This window comes from Phocoena phocoena, chromosome 1 (assembly GCF_963924675.1).
Source record: "Phocoena phocoena chromosome 1, mPhoPho1.1, whole genome shotgun sequence".
Lineage (NCBI taxonomy): Eukaryota > Metazoa > Chordata > Mammalia > Artiodactyla > Phocoenidae > Phocoena > Phocoena phocoena.
Genome location: NC_089219.1, coordinates 116,536,311 through 116,557,097, shown reverse-complemented (window position 1 = coordinate 116,557,097; position 20,787 = coordinate 116,536,311). Strand labels below are relative to the sequence as shown.

Below are 20,787 nucleotides of genomic sequence, written 5' to 3'. Positions count from 1 at the left end.
AGGAGAGAAATGTCTGTCGAATACAAAGTGGGAAGAAACCGTGCTAACGTCGCTCTTGTAGAGGGAAACCAGGATTCCAGGGCTCCACAAGGAACCCTTCTGCCAGAACTTCCACTGTTGTTGACAGAGCCTTACTACTCAGGCTCTCTGGGGACTCAAAAGACAGCATGTGAGGTTACGATTCCACGACTCGAATCTGGGATCACTGAACAAGGGGGCTCAGGAAGAATAACAGGTAATGGTACAGGACATGTGGGAGAGTCTGTTTTAATGAGACTCGTTATTTATGTATTTGTATACACGTATACTTACACACACAAAAAGAAAAAAGAAAACAAAAATAGATATTACAGCTTAATAAAAATTACAACTGAGCACTGTGGGCTGGAGGTGGGATACCCACCCAGCAGCACACCCACCCTGATGTGCCATCTAAGGGCCTTGAGACAGGACAGCAGGAGGGAGACAGGAGGCTCAGCCCACAGATGGCTCCTGTCCTCCTCAGGGCTTCCTTGCAGTTTGTTCCTGGCATTCACCCCTTCAAGTCCTTCCTGGTCAGGAAGGGGGCGAGGGGCGGGGAGCAGAAGGAGGTATAAGGTGGGACAGAAAAAGAAGAGGGATCCTGAAGAAGGGAAAGTTAGGGTAGGTAGCCAGGAGTCAAAACAGGAGCAAGAAGCTTCTATTTGTCATCCCAGGATTTGGCAGGGGTGAGGAAGAAGACACAGGGAAGGGGAGATGGGAAGGGGAAGATGGGGGCGGCAGGTAACTCGTTTCTCTCTCACTGTCTCTTTTGGGCAGTTCCACTTTATGTTAATGTCAGTCTGAGCCAGGCCCAGAGAGGTTCCAGTGACAAACTAGTGGTTTATGTCCCAGTGGGATAGATGATCTAGGAAGTGAACTGCAGAGCTGGCAGGAAAAGCTGGGGTCCTCTTCAGTAAGACACAGATCCTGGTTCCCGGGGAGCAATGAAAAGGACATCGGCTTTGGCATTGATGCAGTAGGTGACGACAAGAGAGAAGACGAGGACGCCGAAGCCCACCATCAGGGTGATAAACTGCAGGAGGGGGTGGGCAGGGAAGGAGAAAGGTGCTCTCAGAACTCAGTGTAGTTGTGGATAACTGCTTGGGGCTGGGAGCCAGGGCACTGGAATTCCAGAGCTGGCTCCAAGCACCAAGTACTGAGCAATCATAGGCAACGTCTCCCCATTTGAAAAGAGGAGTAAAGTACCTCTGTCCTTGCTTCTGCCTTTTTTACTTAGATTTTAAGCATCCAGAGGTAGGGCCCACGACTTTGATTCTCTTGTGGCCAATTACGTGACTGACTCACTTGTGACAGGTGCTCAATAAGTTATTAGATTGACTCGTCCTAGCGATGGCTCGTGGACATACCGGATGGGAGTGGAGCTGCGGAAGGGCTACATAGGGTCCACAGGGGAAGGCATATCTCTTTGGGTCTCCATGGGAACATATGTCCAGAATGAACACATACGTAAACTATCAGTGAAGACAAGCTTCCTAATGGCGCATGCTGGCTGACCAGGGACAGATTTGCAGCAGGTTTTTGTGGCAAATCTGGGGCAAATGGGAGATGGAAGGGGGTAAGAGACAAGAGGCAATAAAAAGAGGTCAAATAGACCTCTGCCACCTCCCCCACGCCCCACCCTCCCCAACCCGTGTCTCACCTCCAGCTCTTTGCTGGCTATCAGAAATATCCGGGCGCGGATGTCTTTCCAGCGGCTCTCAGTCCATGTAGAGTATTCAGTAGAGCCCCACTGCTTCAATTCGAAAGCAGGGGACAAGGCCCTGGCGAGTCGTGCCGTGGAACGCACACACCGGGGAAGCCGGTCTGTCTCATTGGAATTCAAAGGGCCCTGAACCCAAGCGTACTCGTACAGCTGCACAGAAGACAGGCCACAGCAAACGGGCTGACAGGATCCTCTCTCTCTCACTCCCTTTACCCTCTAGATGGTCCGTTTTTACCCAGGTTACTGCCTCTTCAATACTCAAGTTCAAAGGGCTGCAACCCTCCACCTCTCCGTCCCAATCTCTTGGGTCCAATTGGGCCTAGGAGATCCACCAACTTTCCCAAGGGAAGGGGACCCTTGGGGCGCCTCCAATGTCCACTACCACTCACATCCTTGTTTTCAGTGGGGACTTTACTCGGATCCTGGCACTGCTCTCGGGTAAGGTCGATCACCTTGCCAGTCAAATTTGCCAAGGCATACTGTACAACGTAAGTGGTGTTGGTGGGGCTGGAGACGGCGATGTAATGCTGAAGAGGCCCATCACCTGACCAGATACCACAAGGGAAGGGAGGATTTGGTGGGTGGAAGGTGGGGTGCAGACGGGCAGGGATAGGAAGAGCCCAGGGACAGGCAGGAGCCAGAGAAGAGAAAGTTAAAAGGATCCAACAGATATCAGGAGGAAGAAAGGAAAACAGGGGGGAAAGAAAATAGGAAAAAGGAGAAAGGAAAGATTAAATCAAAATGATGACTTTTTCTCTATCCTTCCCTTCGTTAAGGATCCCATCGCACACCAGGTGCTTACCCAAGTAGGACCTTAGGTCCGGCCTGAGGATAGACTGGAACCACGAGTTGTTGGCTCTAACCAGGAACCCATAGAGCAGGCGGGTAACCTAGGATTGGGACAGGGAGAAGAGAGACCCCTGTGACTTGGAGCCCAAGGAAAGAATTATTAGTGGAGATCCAGTCATGGGGTAGGAACCAGACTGGCCACACACTGGGGTTGGGGAGGCGGTGGCTGGTCACAGGATGCAGATGAGGCTCACCCGAGAGCTCTCTGGGGCATCAGTGATCCTCACCTGCACATCCAGGGCTGCTGAATGCCAAGGTTTGGGAAACTAGGCAAGGGACCAGGATAAAGGATGGGGTAGCCTGCTGTGTAAACAGAGACAGAAAGGACCCAGGGCCCACTTGCTCTTACCGTTTGGGGATCGGCCTGAATGGTGTGGCTGAAGTTGGTTCCTCCTGCGAGCTGGTACAGTGCACGTCCCAGCACCGTGGCCACACCTGCCAGAGCCTGTAGTAGGTGAGGAGGTGGCTGAATGGCCCAGGTTCTCTGACCTCCAACACGAACGCGCTAGCCGTCTGCACTGTGTTCCCCACGCTCCCACCCAGCCCGGGTGGGTGCTACCTTGGCAGTATCTGTCACAAAGTTCAGGTCCTCTTCAGGGCTCTGCCCTTCAGGGTAGGTAACATTAATGTTCTCAGCAGTGTCGTAAATGCTCTGGTAATAGCTGTCAGGAAAGCCAGCATGAGCCTTGGCTGCACTCGGCCAGGGCCCTGCCTTTCCCTCCCTCAACTGTCCCTTCTGCAGGAACTTGGGATCTCATTTTTCCTCATACAGGGAGGAGGGAAGAGAGGAAGTCAGGATTCCATATTGAAGAAGGCGTAGAGAATGGCGAAGCAGGAGTGAGCGTGGGAGTGCTTAAATACAAAGACTCGCCTGACCGACAAGATAGAAAAGGTAAATAAGATCACAATGCAGGAACCGTTCCTTCCTGGGAGATCTTTAAACGTAAGAGACACTTCCGTGTCATTTGGGTCGGAGATACAGGAGGGTGGCTAAGACGACTCTCAGAGAACCCTGCCATACGTTATCAGAGCAATCATATGATTGTTTCAATGTACATTCATATTGAAGGTGGCTGGGAGTAGAGGGGGACGAGCAGGTCTGTCCACAAATATGTAACACTGCACTGGGTCAAACCACCCTGATGCTCCTTGGGAAGCCCCAAGGAGACAGATCTTAGAAGAGAAGCTAAGACGAGAGCGCTCCCAGCCTCTACCATCACTGAATGCCTGCCCCCCACAGAATCAAGTCAGCCTCACGGCCAAGTCCAACATATGTTCAAATGATGACTCACCCCTCACCACAAAGTGATACAGAAGACAGGTTTGGAGAAGAGAGCTGACCCTATGTATCAGAACCGTCACCACCCTAAATAAATGAGAAGGTGCTACTGGGTGGGGGCTGGAGAACCAGAGCTTATGCATTTTTACTCAGAAACTCACTTGGCCTGTTTTGAGAAGGGAAGGGAGGCTGGGGGCTTAGCAATCCAGCCTGAGTCGAGTCCCCTGTTACCCTAGGCCTCAAGTTGGGGCAGTTTAGAGGTGTCTAGGACCAGGAGAGAGGTGACTACCAGGGCCTCATCCTTTATTGCTGGAGCCCCCTCAGCTGTAGGGACATTTTTACACCGACACTGAACCACGTGCACTTACCACATGGCAAGAACATGTTACATTTCACAGAGTATGAGTACTGTCTGCGGCACCCTTGGGCGGGCCATAGGCACCCTTGGGCGGGTCATAGAGAGCAGGGACAGCTCTCTGTGCTCTAGCCAAAGAACCTCCAACATCATTCCGCCGCGCGTTTGAGATGACGCCCTCTGCTGGCAGCCCTGGGGAACTCAGGCCCCTGGAGAGCTTTGGAGAGGTGGAACCACAAATGAGGAGGATTGTGCTAGGAAAGGGCTCAGGGTGAGGACTGTTTTCTAAGATGAAATGTCAAGTCAAACGCGGGGACCAGGTTAGATGTGAAAAAGACACTGAGCAAAGAACACAGATTGACCTGAGATTTTGGTGAGGGTCGTGTGGGGACAGGGGCAAGCAGTGATCTCTCTTGACACAGAGACATTTCTCTCTATGGAACTCTGGCTGCAGAACAGATTCTCTTCGGGAACAAAGAGGATGCAGGCTAGGTGACTCTTACTGGTTTTGGAAGACAGCAGAGTGGTCAGCAAGAACCACGCCAGAGATGTTTTGAGCTCGAAGAAATCGCTGCAGAGAAGATGGTGGGAGAGGCTGGGACCGACTCAGCCTCCTGAGGACTACAGTAGGGACGCCAGCACCGCTCTTCTCCAGGGTGGTCAGGAGCTCCTCCACCTGGGGGATGAGGGGCATTAGCTGATGGCATGCACTGGGGAGAGGAAGCAGGAAGAGGTCTCTCTTAGACCTGAAACACTCTCTACTCCAAGTCCCCAACCTGTTGAGCAGCTCTAAATTCTCCTAGATCTAAATCCTTCAAGCCTTTTGGGATCAAGGCTCTCTGAATTTTCCTGCAGCTCCCACCATCCTGTTTAAGTTACGGCACAGAGAAGTAAGAGGCCTGTGGGTTCTTTTTTTTCATATTTACAGGTAAACCCCACTGTCCTCAGGACACTGTCTTATCCTCAGCCAATGTTTTACTTATTATTTGCTGTGTAGAACTAGAGGAGCAAAAAATAATACAAAACAATGCTGAATGCCACACCAGTAGTCCATTCTGTAAGGGCTGTAAGAAGCCAGAGCACGCATGGCAGGAAGAGGACCTCAGGGAAAAAAACAGACCTATTTTGAGGGAGAGAGGGTCTTGAACAAGGAGTGAGGAAAGTGGAAGACAGTTTGGGTAGGGAGTCTTACACAGCCAAGATGAGGAAGGGCAGCCAGGACAGCTGGGTCCCTGGGGCAGCAGGAGAGAAAGGAGCCACTCACACCCTGTCCTTAATGGGCAGTGATAGTTCACTAGGCACCGAATGATCAGAGGACCATCCATCCCAGGGAACCAGTGACAGGAGCTGAACTCATGGTTTTTCCCGGGGAGCTGTAACAGTCGGGTGTTCACCCTTCGGCCAACACCCAACCTAAGGTCCTGTTTCACAGGCCCTGGAGGCTGGTGCGGATAGGGCCAGGGCGAGAGGGTGCCCATATTCTGAGCTGTTGAAGTGGGAAGTGAGGGGAAGAGATGCTCAGATTACCTGGTTCTGTACAGTTTCATTTTTCTGAGACATGGGGTCTGTGTGCATCCAAAGCTCTAGTGAATTTCTTAAGGCCACCTGAGGGGAAGATGAAGAAGCAACATTTATAATTAGTCTCCCATTCTGGCCCATATCGGGGAGAAAAGAGTGGGATCAGAAGTCAAGGGAAGAGGTGGTGGCACCTGCAGTGGGTACAAGAGAACAGCAGAGGTGAAGCTTTAGGAGGTAGGAAGGAAGGGGTGGAGGATACATGCTGCACACCTGTCCCAGCTCCACGAATGAGTCAATGTTCTCTAACTGCACAGGAAACTTGCCATTTTTCATATCGTAGACCATTCTTGAGCTGCCAATGTAGTCAAAAGTTTCCTGAGGGATGGAGACGGGTGGGAAAGGGAACAGAGATTCCAAAGTGTTAGGGCAGTCTCAGTGCCTTGGGGCCAGATCATCAAAGCTGTAGTTACAAAGGTTACTGTCTGTGTCATCTCAACTGCTGTCCAGCTTAGTCATGTGACTCTGCCCTCCTCCCTACCCCAGCTCCCAGCTGTGGCTATGCCTCACATGTATGTGTCACAGGACTTCTCGAGCCCAGATGTGGGGAGAGCAGCCTAAGTGGAGGCCCAGGGCAAACATCAGCTGTTAACTGTCTGCTTTTTGCTTCTCCCCCACCTCCACCGACTGAGCCACGGCTGCTGTTCCTTTACCCTAGGGCCAGTCTGTGGTGGCAGTGGGGAGAGGCAGGAGCCTCAGGGCTCCTGGGTGGAGGTGGCAGGGAAAGGGTCCAGAGAATGTAAAAGAATGTTTCAAATAGACCGTATCCGTGGGGGAGTGAGGGAGTTGGCAGTATACCAATTCCAGGTCAGGGTGCAAAGGCTTCCTACAGTGGGGGAATCTGAAAGGGAGACACACATAGACACATCCAGAAGCTCTCTGGTGAATAACAATTCAGTCAAGTGCTGAATCTTCCCCAAACAATAGCCACTCCCATCTTTACCACCCGCTCCTTCCCAGCCATACCACCCCAGCCAAAGAGCTCTCACCCCTTGGAAGAAGACAAACATGACATTGCGGGGCAGGGTGGTCACATCGGGTGCCTTCTGCAGAGCTTCAGCTGCAGCCAGCTGAGTGACGAAGGAGGCAACGGCACTTTCAGCCCCTGGGGCCACATTCCAGAAAAAGGAACGACTGTCCAGCTGGGCACGGCAGACAAGGCAGGGGAGGTACACTTTGAAAATGGAAATTCGGGGCAGGCCCCAGTCCCCCTCTCCTGTTCTGGCCAAGAAAATATTCATGTCCTGCGGCGATGGCTAGAACCCCAGAGTCCCACAGCCCAGATCCCTCTGTCTGAGGCTCCCCACTGTAGCAACTCAGACACCTGATATGCCCAAAACAGGCCTGCCTGCCCTTTCTGTGCCAGCCCTGCTCATCCTGACCAGGGGCCAACACTCACCCGGGTGGCAGCCACCACAACCTTGTCATCGGGCTCCAATGTCTCAGAGATATTTACAGGCTTAAGCATGCTCCATACGTTGTAGTCAGACAGGGGGTCACAGACGATTTCTGAGCAGGATATAGACAGTGAGAGATCAACAGGTAAGGGAGAAGGTAGCTACAGAGAAGGCCCAGAAGACCTCTCTGTAAGTCATTTTCTGTCTCCACTCTTCCACGTTGGTTTCTCTTCCACCGTCCACTTCTGGGACGAGCTGCCTCGATTGTGTAGAACTGTTCCACTTCTCCCACCCAGTGCTCCCTACCTGTGCCCACTCTGTCTCGATAGTGGTCTCGCCCACATTCCCTGGCCTGACCCCTCCTCCCCACCCCAGGGCACCCAGCTCGCCTCGGACCTGTCCTACCTGGGTTGATGCTGAAGGAGCTCTGGATAAAGCTGCGTCGCATGCAGGTGACGGTACTGATGACGGCGTGCATGTGTGAAAAGAGCTGCATGGCGCACAGTGGGAAGGCCGGTGCCGAGCCGTTCTGACTCAGGTTGTGATCGCGGTAGCACTACAAGGGGAGATGAACCCTGATGAGGCGGCTAGCTGTGGAGTCCATCCCATAACTCCCAGAAGGAGGGCCCAGCTCCATTCCCACATCTGTCCCTGAGCTACAGTTGTCCTGGTACAACCACAGGAGCTATAAGGTCAAAGAGAAAAACTCACCAAGAGGTGCCAAGGGGCACAGAGTCAATGACTTAGTTGGGGCAGATGAAATTACCCTATACCAATGGCCTGCCCCAATTTGGAGCTTCAGCCACTGTTCCTAATGTGATTTGCTGTAAAGAGCACCAAATTGAGTGATGAAAAATGAAATTCAAGATGCTTGCGCATCAACTCACCATGTAACTTTGGACAAATCTCTTAACTGCTCTATGTATCAAAATTAGAGAACATTAGAGCTAAAAAGAATTTCAGAAATTACTGAATTGAATCTCTCAATTTCTAGTCCAATGCTCTTTCTTACCACACTAAGGGTTCTTAACCAGGACTCTATACCTTATCTCATATTAAGTATTCTTTATGTTTTCTTCCAGTCTAAATGTTATATTTAGTGCTATAATTTCAAGCAGGAGAGAAACAGGGGAATGTGAGAAAAATAAACCTCCTGGCTCTTCCTGGAGCAACTGTTTTTCAGAGGGTGTACTAGTAGAATAAGACTCTCTCTAAATAGGAGAAGAGCCTAAAAAATAATTCTCTTTCTAAGTGGAATTGCTAGGAGCTGGCAGAGTCATTACCTGCTTAATGACATTGGTTTCATTTTCATCTTCAAGAAGGAAGATGGGGAAACTGAAGTCTTCATAAGCCAAGCCATCGCCCAGGGGGTTCCATGCTATCTCTCTGCAGTGAGCAAACTCTGGCCCATAGGAGTTGGAGTAAACACCTGAAAGGGAGGACAGGGGATAGGATGTTGGGACACCAAGCGCTCAGGGACCAGGTAAGGAAGGAGGGCTAGGATATCATAGGATTGGGACTAAGAGTTCTGAAGGAGGCGGTGACTCAAAGCAAGTATCAACCTATCACCACCTACAGTAAAACAGACACTGGTATCAGGGAGCCCTAAGCTGGGCAGTTAGGGATCTGAGCATGTGACAAAAAGGGAGGATGGAAGGTAAGCAGAAGAAAGGTGAGCAGGAGAGAGAAGGGATGAGTGGTAAAGACAAAGAAACACATCTTCTGTTTGGGAGTCAGTTGCTCACACTATACACAGACAGACGCACACCTCTTCCCAAGCCCTCCAAGATGTGAGAATGAAGCAACAATGAGCTTTGGGTGACAGCAGGCTCCCCTGATCCCTTGGGGCTCTTACCAAACCCATCATTGGGACACTGCACACTAGGAGAGAAGCCTGAGGCAGGACTGGGCTTGGCTAAAGACACTGCAAGACCAGCAATTCGGCTGGTTCTCCCCTTCAGCTTCTCCATCAGATTCCTGGAATAGGGTGACAATGCCATGAACGAAGGCAGGGAGGTTATCAGGCAGCCCGACATCCTGCCCCCTAGGATGGAAACAAATGGGGAGTTAGGGGAATCAACACTGTCAACTCATTTCTTGTCTTTTCGGTCTCTTAGCTTCTGAGTGAGAACCATGACCTGATCTGAACTCAGGGCTTAATCTCATCTACCCTGTCTCTGTGCACCCCTTCTTCCTCCCTGGGGTCTGTATTCAACTAGAGCTCTACTTACAAGGTCACCGAGACGATTCCTTTTAATGGCCCATCTTTTCTTCAGAGGATCACTCCACCCCCTGCCCTGATCGGACCAGGGCAGCCAAGGGAAGTTTTCACTCACAAGTGTGAGGACTGTTCACTGACACTTCCCCTCTCTGGATGCATTTCCGCAGCAGGAACACAGAGTTCTTACCTGGTAAAGAGCGTGCCCTCCAGCAGAACCACATAAGGGGGGTTAGGGCCATCGGTCAACACCCACTGTAGGTCTTCTTCCTTCTGTACTACGTGGATAACCCCTGTGTCCCCACTAACGGAAGCTGCCAGAACAGAATGGGTCAAATTAAAGCAACCACAGCTGACCATTCTGACTTTGCTTCACTGACTCTGCAGATCATTTATCCCCCCGACAAAATGTCACAAGACACTGTGTAATGCAGCCAACTCTGGACTGTAACTGAAAGGCTGAATTGCCCTGGCTCCATCTGAAGGCTACTAGGAGGGAATGGAGGACAAAAGAGGCCCAAAGTCTACTCATTAGAGGCCTTGTTTGTTAAATGTCAGAAAGGCTCTATGATCTTCATTTTCTTGCCCTCTTCCCTCAACCTCATTTAGCCACATATACAAGATTCTGTAACAGCAGACACCAAAGTCTTTACACATGCATTTTCTCCATGAAATGGCAGGATCTAGATCTCAAGCTTAGAGTTCTAGCACTGAATCTTCCTTTGTGAAAACGTATGTGTAGATTTCCTTGGCCTCATAGCCTCCTTGGATCTCCATTCCTTTACCCTATTTGGAAATGACTTTACTTGCTTTTGGCCAGTTTTGGGAAAGGTTAATCAAGAAGTTCAAGGAGTTCTGTAGAATAGTTTCCCAAATGATGGACCTTGAATAGATTAGGTGTGCTGATATCGAGTCCTCTCATTGCTGGGGACCGAGGGTTTCCAAAAACCCTACACTGGTCACCCCAGGCCAGGAGCAGACTCATCCATTACCCCAGGATGCTCTACAAATAACATTTTCTTTTATTTTAAACATTTGTTTATTTGGTTGTATTTGGTTGTACCTGGTCTCAGTTGTGGCAGGCAGGCTCGTTAGTTGTGGCATGCACGTGGGATCTAGTTCCCTGACCAGGAATCGAACCTGGGCCCCCTACATTGGGAGCTCAGAGTCTTAACCACTGTACCACCAGGGAAGTCCCAAATAACATTTTCTATATGTTTCATGACAAAGACTGGAAGGCACCACTCTAGAGGATGGACGATCCAGTCCAGAATGCCTTGAGTTCTATGTAGCAATACCCTCAAGTCCCTAGTGATCCATGTAGAGACATCCTAGGGTCTCCCCACAAGTTTTCTCCCCACTCAAAACTGGATGTGTTACTCATAAATTGTTTTAGAGCAGTATTTCTCAACCCTGGCTACATATCAGAATCACTCTGGAGTTTTAAAAAATAGAGATGCTTGTGCTTTACCTCAGATCTACTCAATTTAAATCTCTAAAGGTGAGACCCAAGCATGTGTAATTTCAAAACACATCACATGGTCCTTTATTAGGCATGAGAATTATGGCTCTAAACCAAGACACTGGAATACTCGTAACTTGCAAGAGACAAAACCCACAGATACGTTTCAGACTGCCAGCCATGAAGAATTTTTCTCCCATGGGACCTGGTAAAATCTAGATATAGAAGCAGGTCCCTAACATTCAACTAAGTCATATATAGCAAATACTTCATAAGTTCATGTTGATAGTGATAAAACATAGAGGAAAATCAGAATCTGGAATAACTTTGGTAAAGATTTAGCTACCAAATGGCAGTTCTAAGTAAAACAATAGACAACAGTGCATGCCACAGCATTTAAAACACAAGAAAAGGAAAAGCTCATCTGGCAGATAAAAAATATGTAACTTCAGCTCCAAGGAAGACAGGAAGAAGACAAGCTATAACACAGGCCTGAAAAAACCTGGATTGGACACTGGGTTCCCACTGGTGACTGTGTAGTCTTAAATAACTCATTTACTTTCTCCGGTCCTTCAATGAGGAGGAGATTTTCCACCCCTATTCATCTCATACTGTAGGAAAAGAGTAAAAAAGGAAGGAAAGTAAAGAAAGCTACAGGTAGCCCCTTATGAGCACTTTTAAAAGGGTCCAACAGAAATAGAGCATCAAAATCAGAAAATCAAATCTAGGTCTTTCTCTCCAAATTTAAGCGGGTGTAGCTTGCTCAGGATGGACAGATATGAAGTAAGACTGAGAAATAAGTATGTTGAAAAGGAAACAAGATCTTAATGAGGAAGTGTCCAGAGTCCAGCCCCACTGTGTTGGCACCAGGCTTTATCTCTAGAGGCTACTGCTTTGCTTCCCACAGGGCTGCTCTAAGAACATGCAGCAGAATGACTCATTCCCAAAGGGGATATCTTAGAGCTCAGCTTCAGGAGGATGTGGGCCTAGCCTTTTGCACTAGACTGGGGTTCCAGCAAGACCAGCAGTCTGATCTCAGCCCACACTGGACCTGGCTCCCTTCTACTCACAAATCTAGTTTAAGAACAAAATCCAGGGACCTCCCTGGTGGTCCAGTGGTGAAGAATCCGCCTTCCAATGCAGGGGACGTGGGGTCGATACCTGCTCAGGGAACTAAGATCCCACATGCCGCGGGGCAACTAAGCCCATGCGCCACAACTAATGAGCTCACACACCTCAACAAGAGAGCCCGCGTGCCTCAAACTACTGAGCCCACGTGCTCTGGAGCCCACATGCCTTGGAGGCTGCACGCCACAACTAGAGAAGAGAAAACCCGCAGGCCACAACTAGAGAGAAGCCTGTGCGCCACAACAAAGACCTGACGTGGCCAAAAAAATAAATAAAATACATAAATAAAATAAATAAATATTAAAAAACAAAACAAAACAAGGTCCAACAAAAATATAATTTGGGGGCTTCCCTGGTGGCGCAGTGGTTGAGAGTCCACCTGCTGACGCAGGGGACACGGGCTCGTGCCCCGGTCCGGGAAGATCCCACATGCCGCGAAGTGGTTGGGCCTGTGAGCTATGGCCGCTGAGCCCGCGCATCCGGAGCCTGTGCTCCACAACGGGAGAGGCCACAACAGTGAGAGGCCCGCGTACCGCCAAAAAAAAAAAAAAATTAATTTGGGACTGTTTGGAACCAGTTAACCTACTCCCAGTATTTCCTGTAGTAACGATATGGACAATTAATGTAGAGTACAGCTAGGGGAAGGATGGCTAGAAAACTAGTAATTGCCACCTTGAGCAAGTCCTTCACTTTCCACTGTCTACTTTTCTCCAACCAAACTGGAAGGTTTCAGACAATCACACAGCCCTGCTGAGACCACACTCAGCATCATCAATAAACACCTATTAAAGGCAGTCTGACCTTCAGCTTTGTGCACTTATATTCCAACCATTTTTACAGGAGTAAATAAATTCGGAGGTAACCAATTTGATGACGAAGAAGTCAAGATCTGACTCTAAGTTTCCTGCATCCCTGCAAAACTACATTCTGACAAAGCTACTATCTACAGAACAAAATCTGAAGATAACAGGTTAAGCAGCAAAGGAACTAGGGACTCAGCCTTCAGATTACAACTTTTTTCCCTCTCATAGTTTTATAACCGTACCACATTGACAGGGTAGCCTGTCTTGGAACACATTTACAAAACAGAAAGACAAATCTAAATCCTTTACTATTTCCTTTTGTAACTATTTGGTTTCTCGATGCCTTCTTCTTCAAAGAGTTCACTGCCTTAAGGAAGCCCATTTTGGTTCCAAAAAGAGCATTCAGAGCGCAGGTGATGAGCGGACTTCACAGAATAAGAGGCTTTTACTCCTTACAAAAGACTATAACTTTCTATCTAACCAACTGGGTGGTTAAGAGTCCTGGTTTAGAACTTAGACCACCGGGGCTCAAAGCCAAGCTTCATCACTTAATAGCAGAATGATCTTGGAAAAGTTATTCAACTTCACTAAGACTCAGTTTCGTCATTTGTAAAATGGGGGTAATAACAGGACCTACTTATGGGGTTGCTGTGATAGTTAAATGAGATGTACATGTAAGAACCTTGTAGGCAGCATTTCCTAAATGTTTGCTCTTATTAATTATCTCACCTGGTTTGACAAATGGTTCTCTATCACCTACTACCCACACTGCCTAATTTGTGTGCTACGACTCCCAAGCAGGACTTGGATTATTATACCTAGGGCACAGACTGAAATATCAATGGCCATGAACACAAATCCCAACCTCAACTCACACTGGCAGCCAATCTGATGAGTAGCGTTGAGCAGACGGACACAGGGAGCTGTTTTATTTAAGGGGATGTAGATCTTCTTCTCCACTGAGTTTCCTTCACACAAACCTGATCAGAAGATAAAAAGTGTAAGAAGAAATTGAGAGACATTGGTACTAGCCTTCATCATGTCACGAATTTGTTGTATGGTTTGAGTATATCATACTTTCTAAAATGGGACTAATGTCTATTCTTCTCACCTCCTGGGCACATTATTGGAACAAATAAATGCACCCAGCTATGTACCACAGAGAGTTACTACAAATCATAAAGCAATTGACATTGAAGCTAAAAGATAAAAAACTTGATTTGTCAAAGGAAAGGTATTTAACCTCAGGTGTACCTGCTTCTGGTTGCATGGACAACCACACTTCTGCTTTTCTCTTCTGTATGTACATGACTAATTAGTTAATAAATGGGTGCCAGTCTAAGAATATAGATCACAACAGCAAAAAAATCTTCTTGAGACATTTTTCCAGGGGTCTGAATGGAACTGGGAGAAAACTTATGCCAAACACACTGTCAGCTAATCTAACATCAGTAAGTCATTTGTGTGTGCCCACACTGTGAGGCAGCTAGTTTCTCCTTTGGGGATTTTTAAAACAAACAATCTCAATTTGGGGGAAGATATCGTCGTGGTTATAAACAGGCATGTTTGTATTTTAGGGCTTGACCAACTAGAAAGCCACATACCAGAAAATAAATGGGTGTAAGCAAACACCTGTGCACATTATAAATGGCTAAAGTTTCTTGAGTCATTATTTCACGGCAGAGACAGTTAAGAGAACTAGTATCTTACCTTAGTTTCACTTTATTGATGGGACAAACTGAGGTGAAGGACAGGGACGCGGGTTTACAGTGGAATAGCAGAGAAACAAATAAGGCATTTACCTTTCTAAGCGCCGCAATGCACCCACAGAACCAAGCGCTTTTATCTTAAAAGTCTAAACGCACTGGGAAGAAAACTGAACGCTCACTAACACCTTCCTTTCTGATTGTGCGTGGGGTGGCTGGGGCCGTGGGGGAAACGAGATACCCGGACAAAGTAAGAGAAAGTGAGGCTGGAAGTCCAGGAAAAGGCCTGGAGGAGGAAACTGGTCTACACGACGTGCCACGGGGGAGAAGGGACCTTCAGGTCCAGGCAAAGGGGGAACTTCTGTCGTGGGAACGAAAGAGAAAGAGGATTTACAGGGTGGGGGGACGGAGGGGCTGCGGGGACCAGAAGGGAGACGGCAGCGCTCGGGCCGGCCAGATCCGGAGGATTCTTCTTACAAACTGGAGCTCACGGGCGGGGTAGGTCTCACCTGCCAGTAGGACGCAGAAAGACACAAGGCGAAGGAGACTCCGACTTCCCAGGTCGGCCTCACAGCCGCCGCCATCTGTGGCCATCTTGCGTCTCGGTTGAGCGGAAGCCTTGGTTCCCTCCTTGTCCGTCAGTGGCCTCTCTAGGCCAACAATGGCGCCGTCTCTGTGGCCCGGAGCTCCTGGGGCCGGAAGTTCGTGTCTGGGGAACTTCCGGGAGTCGCGGCTCGGGGACGCTGACGTGGAGGCAGCCAAAGGACAGCAGGGAGTGTCAGGGCTCGGATTAACAGGTCGAAGCCGGAGATTTGAAGGATGCTAACCAAATTCGAGACCAAGAGTGCGCGGGTCAAAGGTAATGGAGATTAAAAGGGGGAGAACGGAGGCTGGATGTCAGGGGCGGGCGCTGTCACCGGGGAAGAGAGAGAAGGTAGACTTAACGGGCTGAATTGGGCCCACCGTGCGAACCACAGGAAGATGGGACCGAGGGAGGTTAGGCCTGGCGGGCGGTTCACCTGCAGTCCTGTCTTCTTTGGCGTGCCCTCGGGATTTGATTTTCCTGTAGTGGTTAACGAACCGCAGGAGGTTCCTTAGCTTCGCTCCTCCTCCCCTCCTCTTCTGGGGCCTGTGCCGCGACTTTTTTTCTGCTCCCAAGGCCCTGTGACCTATTGGTTTTTTGATGATTGTGTTGTAGAGAGTGGCCCTGGGGATCGAGTCTCGACCTCTGCTATTCGTGTCCAACTCTACGTTTTTCAGAGACGAGCACTGGCTACCTCTCTTAAGGAGGCCTTGGGTTGCACCATATCAACATCCAGTGCCTCCATTGGGCTCTATTGCCTACCTGGAAACAGGACATTGTTAAGTCTCAGTTTGCTGGATAAAATAGAGGATGCCTAATTGGATTTGAATTTCAGATAAAAAGCGAATAACTTTTTAATATTGTTCACTTTTTATCTGATATTCAAATTTAACTGGGCATCTTTATTTTTATTTCCTGAATATGACAACTCTAAAACTTGTGCATCAGTGGATGGAGGTGGAGGACAAACAACTGAAATTGCAGTAGTAGTCTCTTAGAATGTTAGAATGAGAAAGGCAGAGACTTGGGGAAAAGATTTGTATCTTGAATGTTTAGTAATATAAAATAAAAAAATTTTTAAATGTAGCATAGTAAAGTGGTTAGAAATTTGCTGCTTGGAGTCAGGTGGGCTTGCTTTGGAATCCTGAAACATTCGGTAACGAACTGCATGATCTTGGGCAACTTAACATTTCTAAATCTATTTCCTCATCTGTAATATGTGAATAATTAACATTCTTTTATAGAGAGAATTAAAATGAGAAACTATATGAAAGGTGACTGGCGTAGACTCGATAGCTCAGAAACTGGATGCCATTATTAATGTAAGAATAGATTCTGAGCAAATTCTAAGTCTCTTGGGAATCTTGGTTATGAAGAAGAGTACCATTAAGAATTCCTGGATGGTTGAAATGGGTCTTTGTAATCCTCGAGTTTTCTCTTCTGCTCCTAATTTCTTATCGGGCAGTAGGGAAGGAAAGTCGGGGTGGGGGGGAGGATATCAAAATATTTGAGAGTAAATATCCATTAATGAGTGTTCCTGTATATAACGGCGGGGGGAATGAACAACCTAATGGAAAGTTTAGAAGAAGAAATAAAAATGTTCAATAAATAAATGAAAATACTCTTTATCTCACTAATAATGAAAGAAGTGGTCTTAGATTAGTAAAGCAAGCAAAACAACAAATAGGTGATAACATCCCATGTTGACCAATGTGTGCAAAATGGGTACCTTCAGAAACTTGGTGAGACTGTATGTTGATACAGTCTTTTTGCAATCAGATAGTATCTACCAAAATGTTAAATGCACATACCCTATTCCTGAACAATCTCATTTCCAGTCTTTAGCCTAAATCAGTAATAATGCAAATAGGCTAGATTATGTGTGGAAGCATCTTCATTAGGTCCTATTTTCTGGTAGATAGAAGTTAAGAGAAAAAACTTAAATGCCCATGAGTAGAATAATTTTAAAATGTGGTGCATTTATACCTTGCAGTTATTAAAAAGAATGAGTCTACATTTATATGTACTTAAATGTAGTGAGATCCATTGTATATAGTTAAGTGAGGAAAGAAGTTTGCAGAACATTATAATGGTATCTCCATTTTCATAAAATGATATGGATTGCATTAAAAACCTGAAAGACTACAGTCCAAACTGTTAGCAGTTGTTACTTCTGTGGACTTCCATTTCCAGTCATGATGGAGTAAGAGAGACTAGGTTTATCTTCCCACCTTAAATACCTGCATAACTGAACAAAATGTGTGAAACAAAGGTTTTCAGACATTAGACAACAGGCAGTGCGAGAGTGATTCTTGAGAGAAGGGAACTAAACAAGATGAGTCCTATGATTGTTTTAGCTTACTACCTGGAGAGAGTTTCCAGGCTGCAGTACGGGGAGTGGGGAAGAGCCCCGTGGTCTCACTGAGGAGACAGAGTTTAGAGTTCAGGGAAGTCAAGACAGCTAGAAGTTGCTGGGCAAAATACTAGAGAAGAGGGAGCTGCACAGAGAACCCTAGAGTTCTGCAGGGGATCCTGTCAGGACTTTGAGTACTAATCTGCACATGCATGTGAAGAAATGACCCAAAGCCTGGGAAAGAATCCCTAGAGAGCAGAAGGCAGAACAATCCCATATTGAGCTCACATACTGGCCAATATAGACCTCCTGATACTATAGGGCATGATATAGAGATTTCAAATGGGTATTGCTTTAATAGTGGTGCCAAATTAGACCTAAGCTAAAGGCTGCTATGGACCCATCCTAACAAAACTTAAAAAGCAAGCCTCAAAAGGACCAACTAATTCCAAGTAACTGCATCCTAAACCAAAGCCCAACAGTATCTAAAGAAATATAACAAAAAATCCAGCATGTTAATACCATAAAATTCACAATGTGTGGCATCCAATCAATGCATGTATGAACCTAGGGTCAACCTAGCTGTCCTGTTTTCTTATCAGAGTTGGCAGGAGGTGACATCGTGGGGCTTATTTAGCTCATTGGATCATTGTCTGTCTTTTTTCACCCAGGACTCAGTTTTCACCCCAAAAGACCCTGGATCCTGACCAGTTTACACAACGGGGTCATTCAGTTATGGGACTATCGGATGTGTACCCTCATTGACAAGTTTGATGAACATGATGGTAAGATAACAGTTTCTAGGAGGAAGCTAAAAGGGATATAAATATTTATTGTCTTCTGGAGTAGTTTCAACTTTCTTTAGGATTATAGAGCATGGGAGGGATAGAACTGGAAAATTCTGAATAAGAATCACCTTAGAGACTAGGAAGTATAACTCTCTTTAACATGTATTGCCTGCCTTCTTCCCCAGGTCCAGTACGAGGCATTGACTTCCATAAGCAGCAACCACTGTTTGTCTCTGGAGGAGATGACTATAAGATTAAGGTATAGAGGGTCTGTCATGACTGGGAGTAAAAGACAGGCAATGTGAAGTTTGGGAATTATGGAAGGGACTAAAAACCCAGACATCTCATTCATACAGAGCTCAGGCTTTTGACATTATCCAGAGCACTTATCCAGCAGACATTTATTGAATGCTTACTGTGTAGCAGGCACTGTTTTATATTTTTGGAATTCAAAAATAAATAAGAAGTGGTTTCTGCTCTGAAGAGCTTTTATTCTAATGGAGGAGTTAAATATATAGCCAAATAATAGCATGTACAGTTTAGTGAGTAATACAATAGAGAGATAACCAAAGTGAAATAGGGAAGGACAATGTCGGTACAAAGACAAAAAGGTATGACATAGCTGGATACATTTGAGAAACTATAATTAGTTTTGTGTGGATAAAATCTGGACAAAAGGTGAGAGAAGGAGCAGAAGATGAGAAGGGCCAGATTATGGAGTATCTCTTTATAGTGCTCAGAAGTTTAGATGTTATCATACAAAAAACAATGAGTCATTAAAGGCGTTTAAGTAGAGGAGTGACATCAGATTCACATTTTTTTGAAAAGGTTACTTGAGTGGCAGTATAGAGAAAAGATTGGATGAATTGGGCAAGACTGGAGGCAGATACCAGTTAGGAGACCCTTATAAAAGTCCATGTGGGAAATGAACAGAGCATGAGCTTAGGCAGTAACATTAAAAATGGAGAGGAGATGGGGGACTTCCTTGGTGGCACAGTGGTTAAAACTCCACGTTCCCAATGCAGGGGGCCTGGGTTCCATCTCTGGTCAGGAAAGTAGATCCCACATGCATGCCACAACTAAGGAGCCCGTGTGCTACAACTAAGGAGCCGGTTAGCCACAACTAAGGAGCCCGTGAGCTGTAACTAAGGAGCCCGCTGGTCGCAACTAAGGAGCCCACGTGCCGCAACTAAGACATGGCACAACCAAATAAATAAATAAATAGGACTTCCCTGGTGGTGCAGTGGTTAAGAATCCGCCTGCCAATGCAGGGGACACAGGTTCGAGCCCTGGTCTGGGAAGATCCCACATGCCGCGGAGCAGCTAAACCCGTGTGCCACAACTACTGAGCCTGCGCTCTAGAGCCCACGAGCCACAACTACTGGGCCCACGTGCCTAGAGCCTGTGCTCCACAACAAGAGAAGCCACTGCAATGAGAAGCCCATGCACCGCAACGAAGAGTAGCCCCCACTCACCACAACTAGAGGAAGCCCGCGCGCAGCAGTGAAGACCCAACGCAGCCATAAGTAAATAAATGAATAAACAAACAAATAAATGGGAGAGGAGATGGTTGTATCTAACTGAACCAGAAAAATTTACTTCATGAAAAAAATAGTCTTCATAAGCTACCTCAGGGAGTTATAAATTATACAGAAGAACTTAGATGACAGGCGTGAAAAGTGACAGCTGCCTGTAGAGAAAAGAGGCATTAGAATTATAGGGAGGACAGTTCTTTCTGGTTTCTAGGTTTTAGGCACTGATCCCAGGGGCAGTTAGTGGAAGCTCAAATCACCTGATAGGCCTCAAAAGCTCCTAAGGGTATCACTTCCTTGTAATATTTCTAATAAAGTGATGACCATTAAGTATTAATAATGGTTAACTTGGGTTCCTTATGATCTGTTTAAGAAAAAGACTGAGTGACATTGAAGAAAAAATTGTTTTTCCCCAAATCATTACATTTTTGAAAAGGAGTTATCTTTCATTTGTACAAAATATCCAGATCAGTAGAGCAAATCAGTAGAGACAGAAAGTTGATTAATGGTTGTCTGGAGTTTGGTGGGGGGTTGAGAGAAAATGAGGACTACTAATGGGTATAGTTTTCTTTTGGGGGTGATGAAATGTTCTAAAATTTATTGTGCTGATGGTTGAACAACTATGAATGTATTAAAAAAACACTGAATTCTATACTTTAAATGGGTGAATTAGATGGGATTTGAGTTATATCTTAAAGCTGTTATTAAATAAAGGAATTAGCTAGCTGTTGGGTGTGTACTGCTATTATGCTGTGGTTTAAATTTATATTTCTCTAATGAAAGTGGGATTATCTCGAAAAGTTATGTTTATGGACCATAATATTGTTTGCTATACAATATTAAAGCTTAAAGCTGTTATTAAATAAAGGAATTAGCTAGCTGTTGGGTGTGTACTGCTATTATGCTGTGGTTTAAATTTATATTTCTCTAATGAAAGTGGGATTATCTCGAAAAGTTATGTTTATGGACCATAATATTGTTTGCTATACTCAGATAAATGTAATATTAGTATAAT

At 46.7% G+C, this 20,787-nt stretch overlaps 2 protein-coding genes across 5 annotated transcripts in view; one reads left to right on the top strand and one right to left on the bottom strand.

Annotated features, from left to right (window-relative positions):
* Positions 1-786: 786 nt before the first annotated feature.
* On the bottom strand, positions 787-15,136 carry NCSTN (nicastrin). Of its 3 annotated transcripts, XM_065876203.1 has the most exons (17): positions 15,026-15,136; positions 13,686-13,790; positions 9,608-9,731; positions 9,055-9,176; positions 8,483-8,628; positions 7,605-7,755; positions 7,202-7,311; positions 6,792-6,944; positions 6,016-6,120; positions 5,755-5,832; positions 4,731-4,903; positions 3,153-3,255; positions 2,943-3,038; positions 2,547-2,634; positions 2,134-2,288; positions 1,682-1,894; positions 787-1,054 (listed from the first exon to the last, which is right to left on the bottom strand). In XM_065876203.1, the coding sequence occupies exons 1-17, from the start codon at positions 15,108-15,110 to the stop codon at positions 932-934; spliced, it is 2,130 nt and encodes a 709-aa protein (XP_065732275.1). In that variant the 5' UTR covers positions 15,111-15,136; the 3' UTR covers positions 787-931. The 3 variants fall into 3 exon arrangements, with proteins under 3 accessions (XP_065732275.1, XP_065732291.1, XP_065732282.1); XM_065876210.1 differs by lacking the exon at positions 1,682-1,894 and having other exon boundaries at positions 932-1,054; positions 15,026-15,110; XM_065876219.1 differs by lacking the exons at positions 6,792-6,944; positions 7,202-7,311; positions 7,605-7,755 and having other exon boundaries at positions 15,026-15,110.
* A 117-nt stretch (positions 15,137-15,253) lies between these two features.
* The window catches only part of COPA (COPI coat complex subunit alpha), a 49,410-nt gene continuing 43,876 nt past the window's right edge, over positions 15,254-20,787 (top strand). The window contains exons 1-3 of one of the 2 annotated variants that reach the window (XM_065895401.1): positions 15,254-15,375; positions 18,124-18,237; positions 18,426-18,499. In XM_065895401.1, coding sequence (XP_065751473.1) covers positions 15,336-15,375; positions 18,124-18,237; positions 18,426-18,499 — 228 coding nt within the window. In that variant the 5' untranslated portion in view covers positions 15,254-15,335. The remainder of the gene's footprint in view (positions 15,376-18,123; positions 18,238-18,425; positions 18,500-20,787) is intronic. The other variant, XM_065895392.1, reaches the window with a different exon arrangement.

Excerpts from the sequence above, each read along its gene's own strand:
- NCSTN (XM_065876203.1), bottom strand. The coding sequence starts at position 15,110 with ATGGCCACAGATGGCGGCGGCTGTGAGGCCGACCTGGGAAGTCGGAGT. Across the intron at positions 9,177-9,607 it reads GAGGGCACGCTCTTTACCAG|GAATCTGATGGAGAAGCTGA; the intron begins GTAAGAACTCTG and ends ACCCTATTCCAG. Across the intron at positions 4,904-5,754 it reads ATGAAACTGTACAGAACCAG|GTGGAGGAGCTCCTGACCAC; the intron begins GTAATCTGAGCA and ends CTCATCCCCCAG.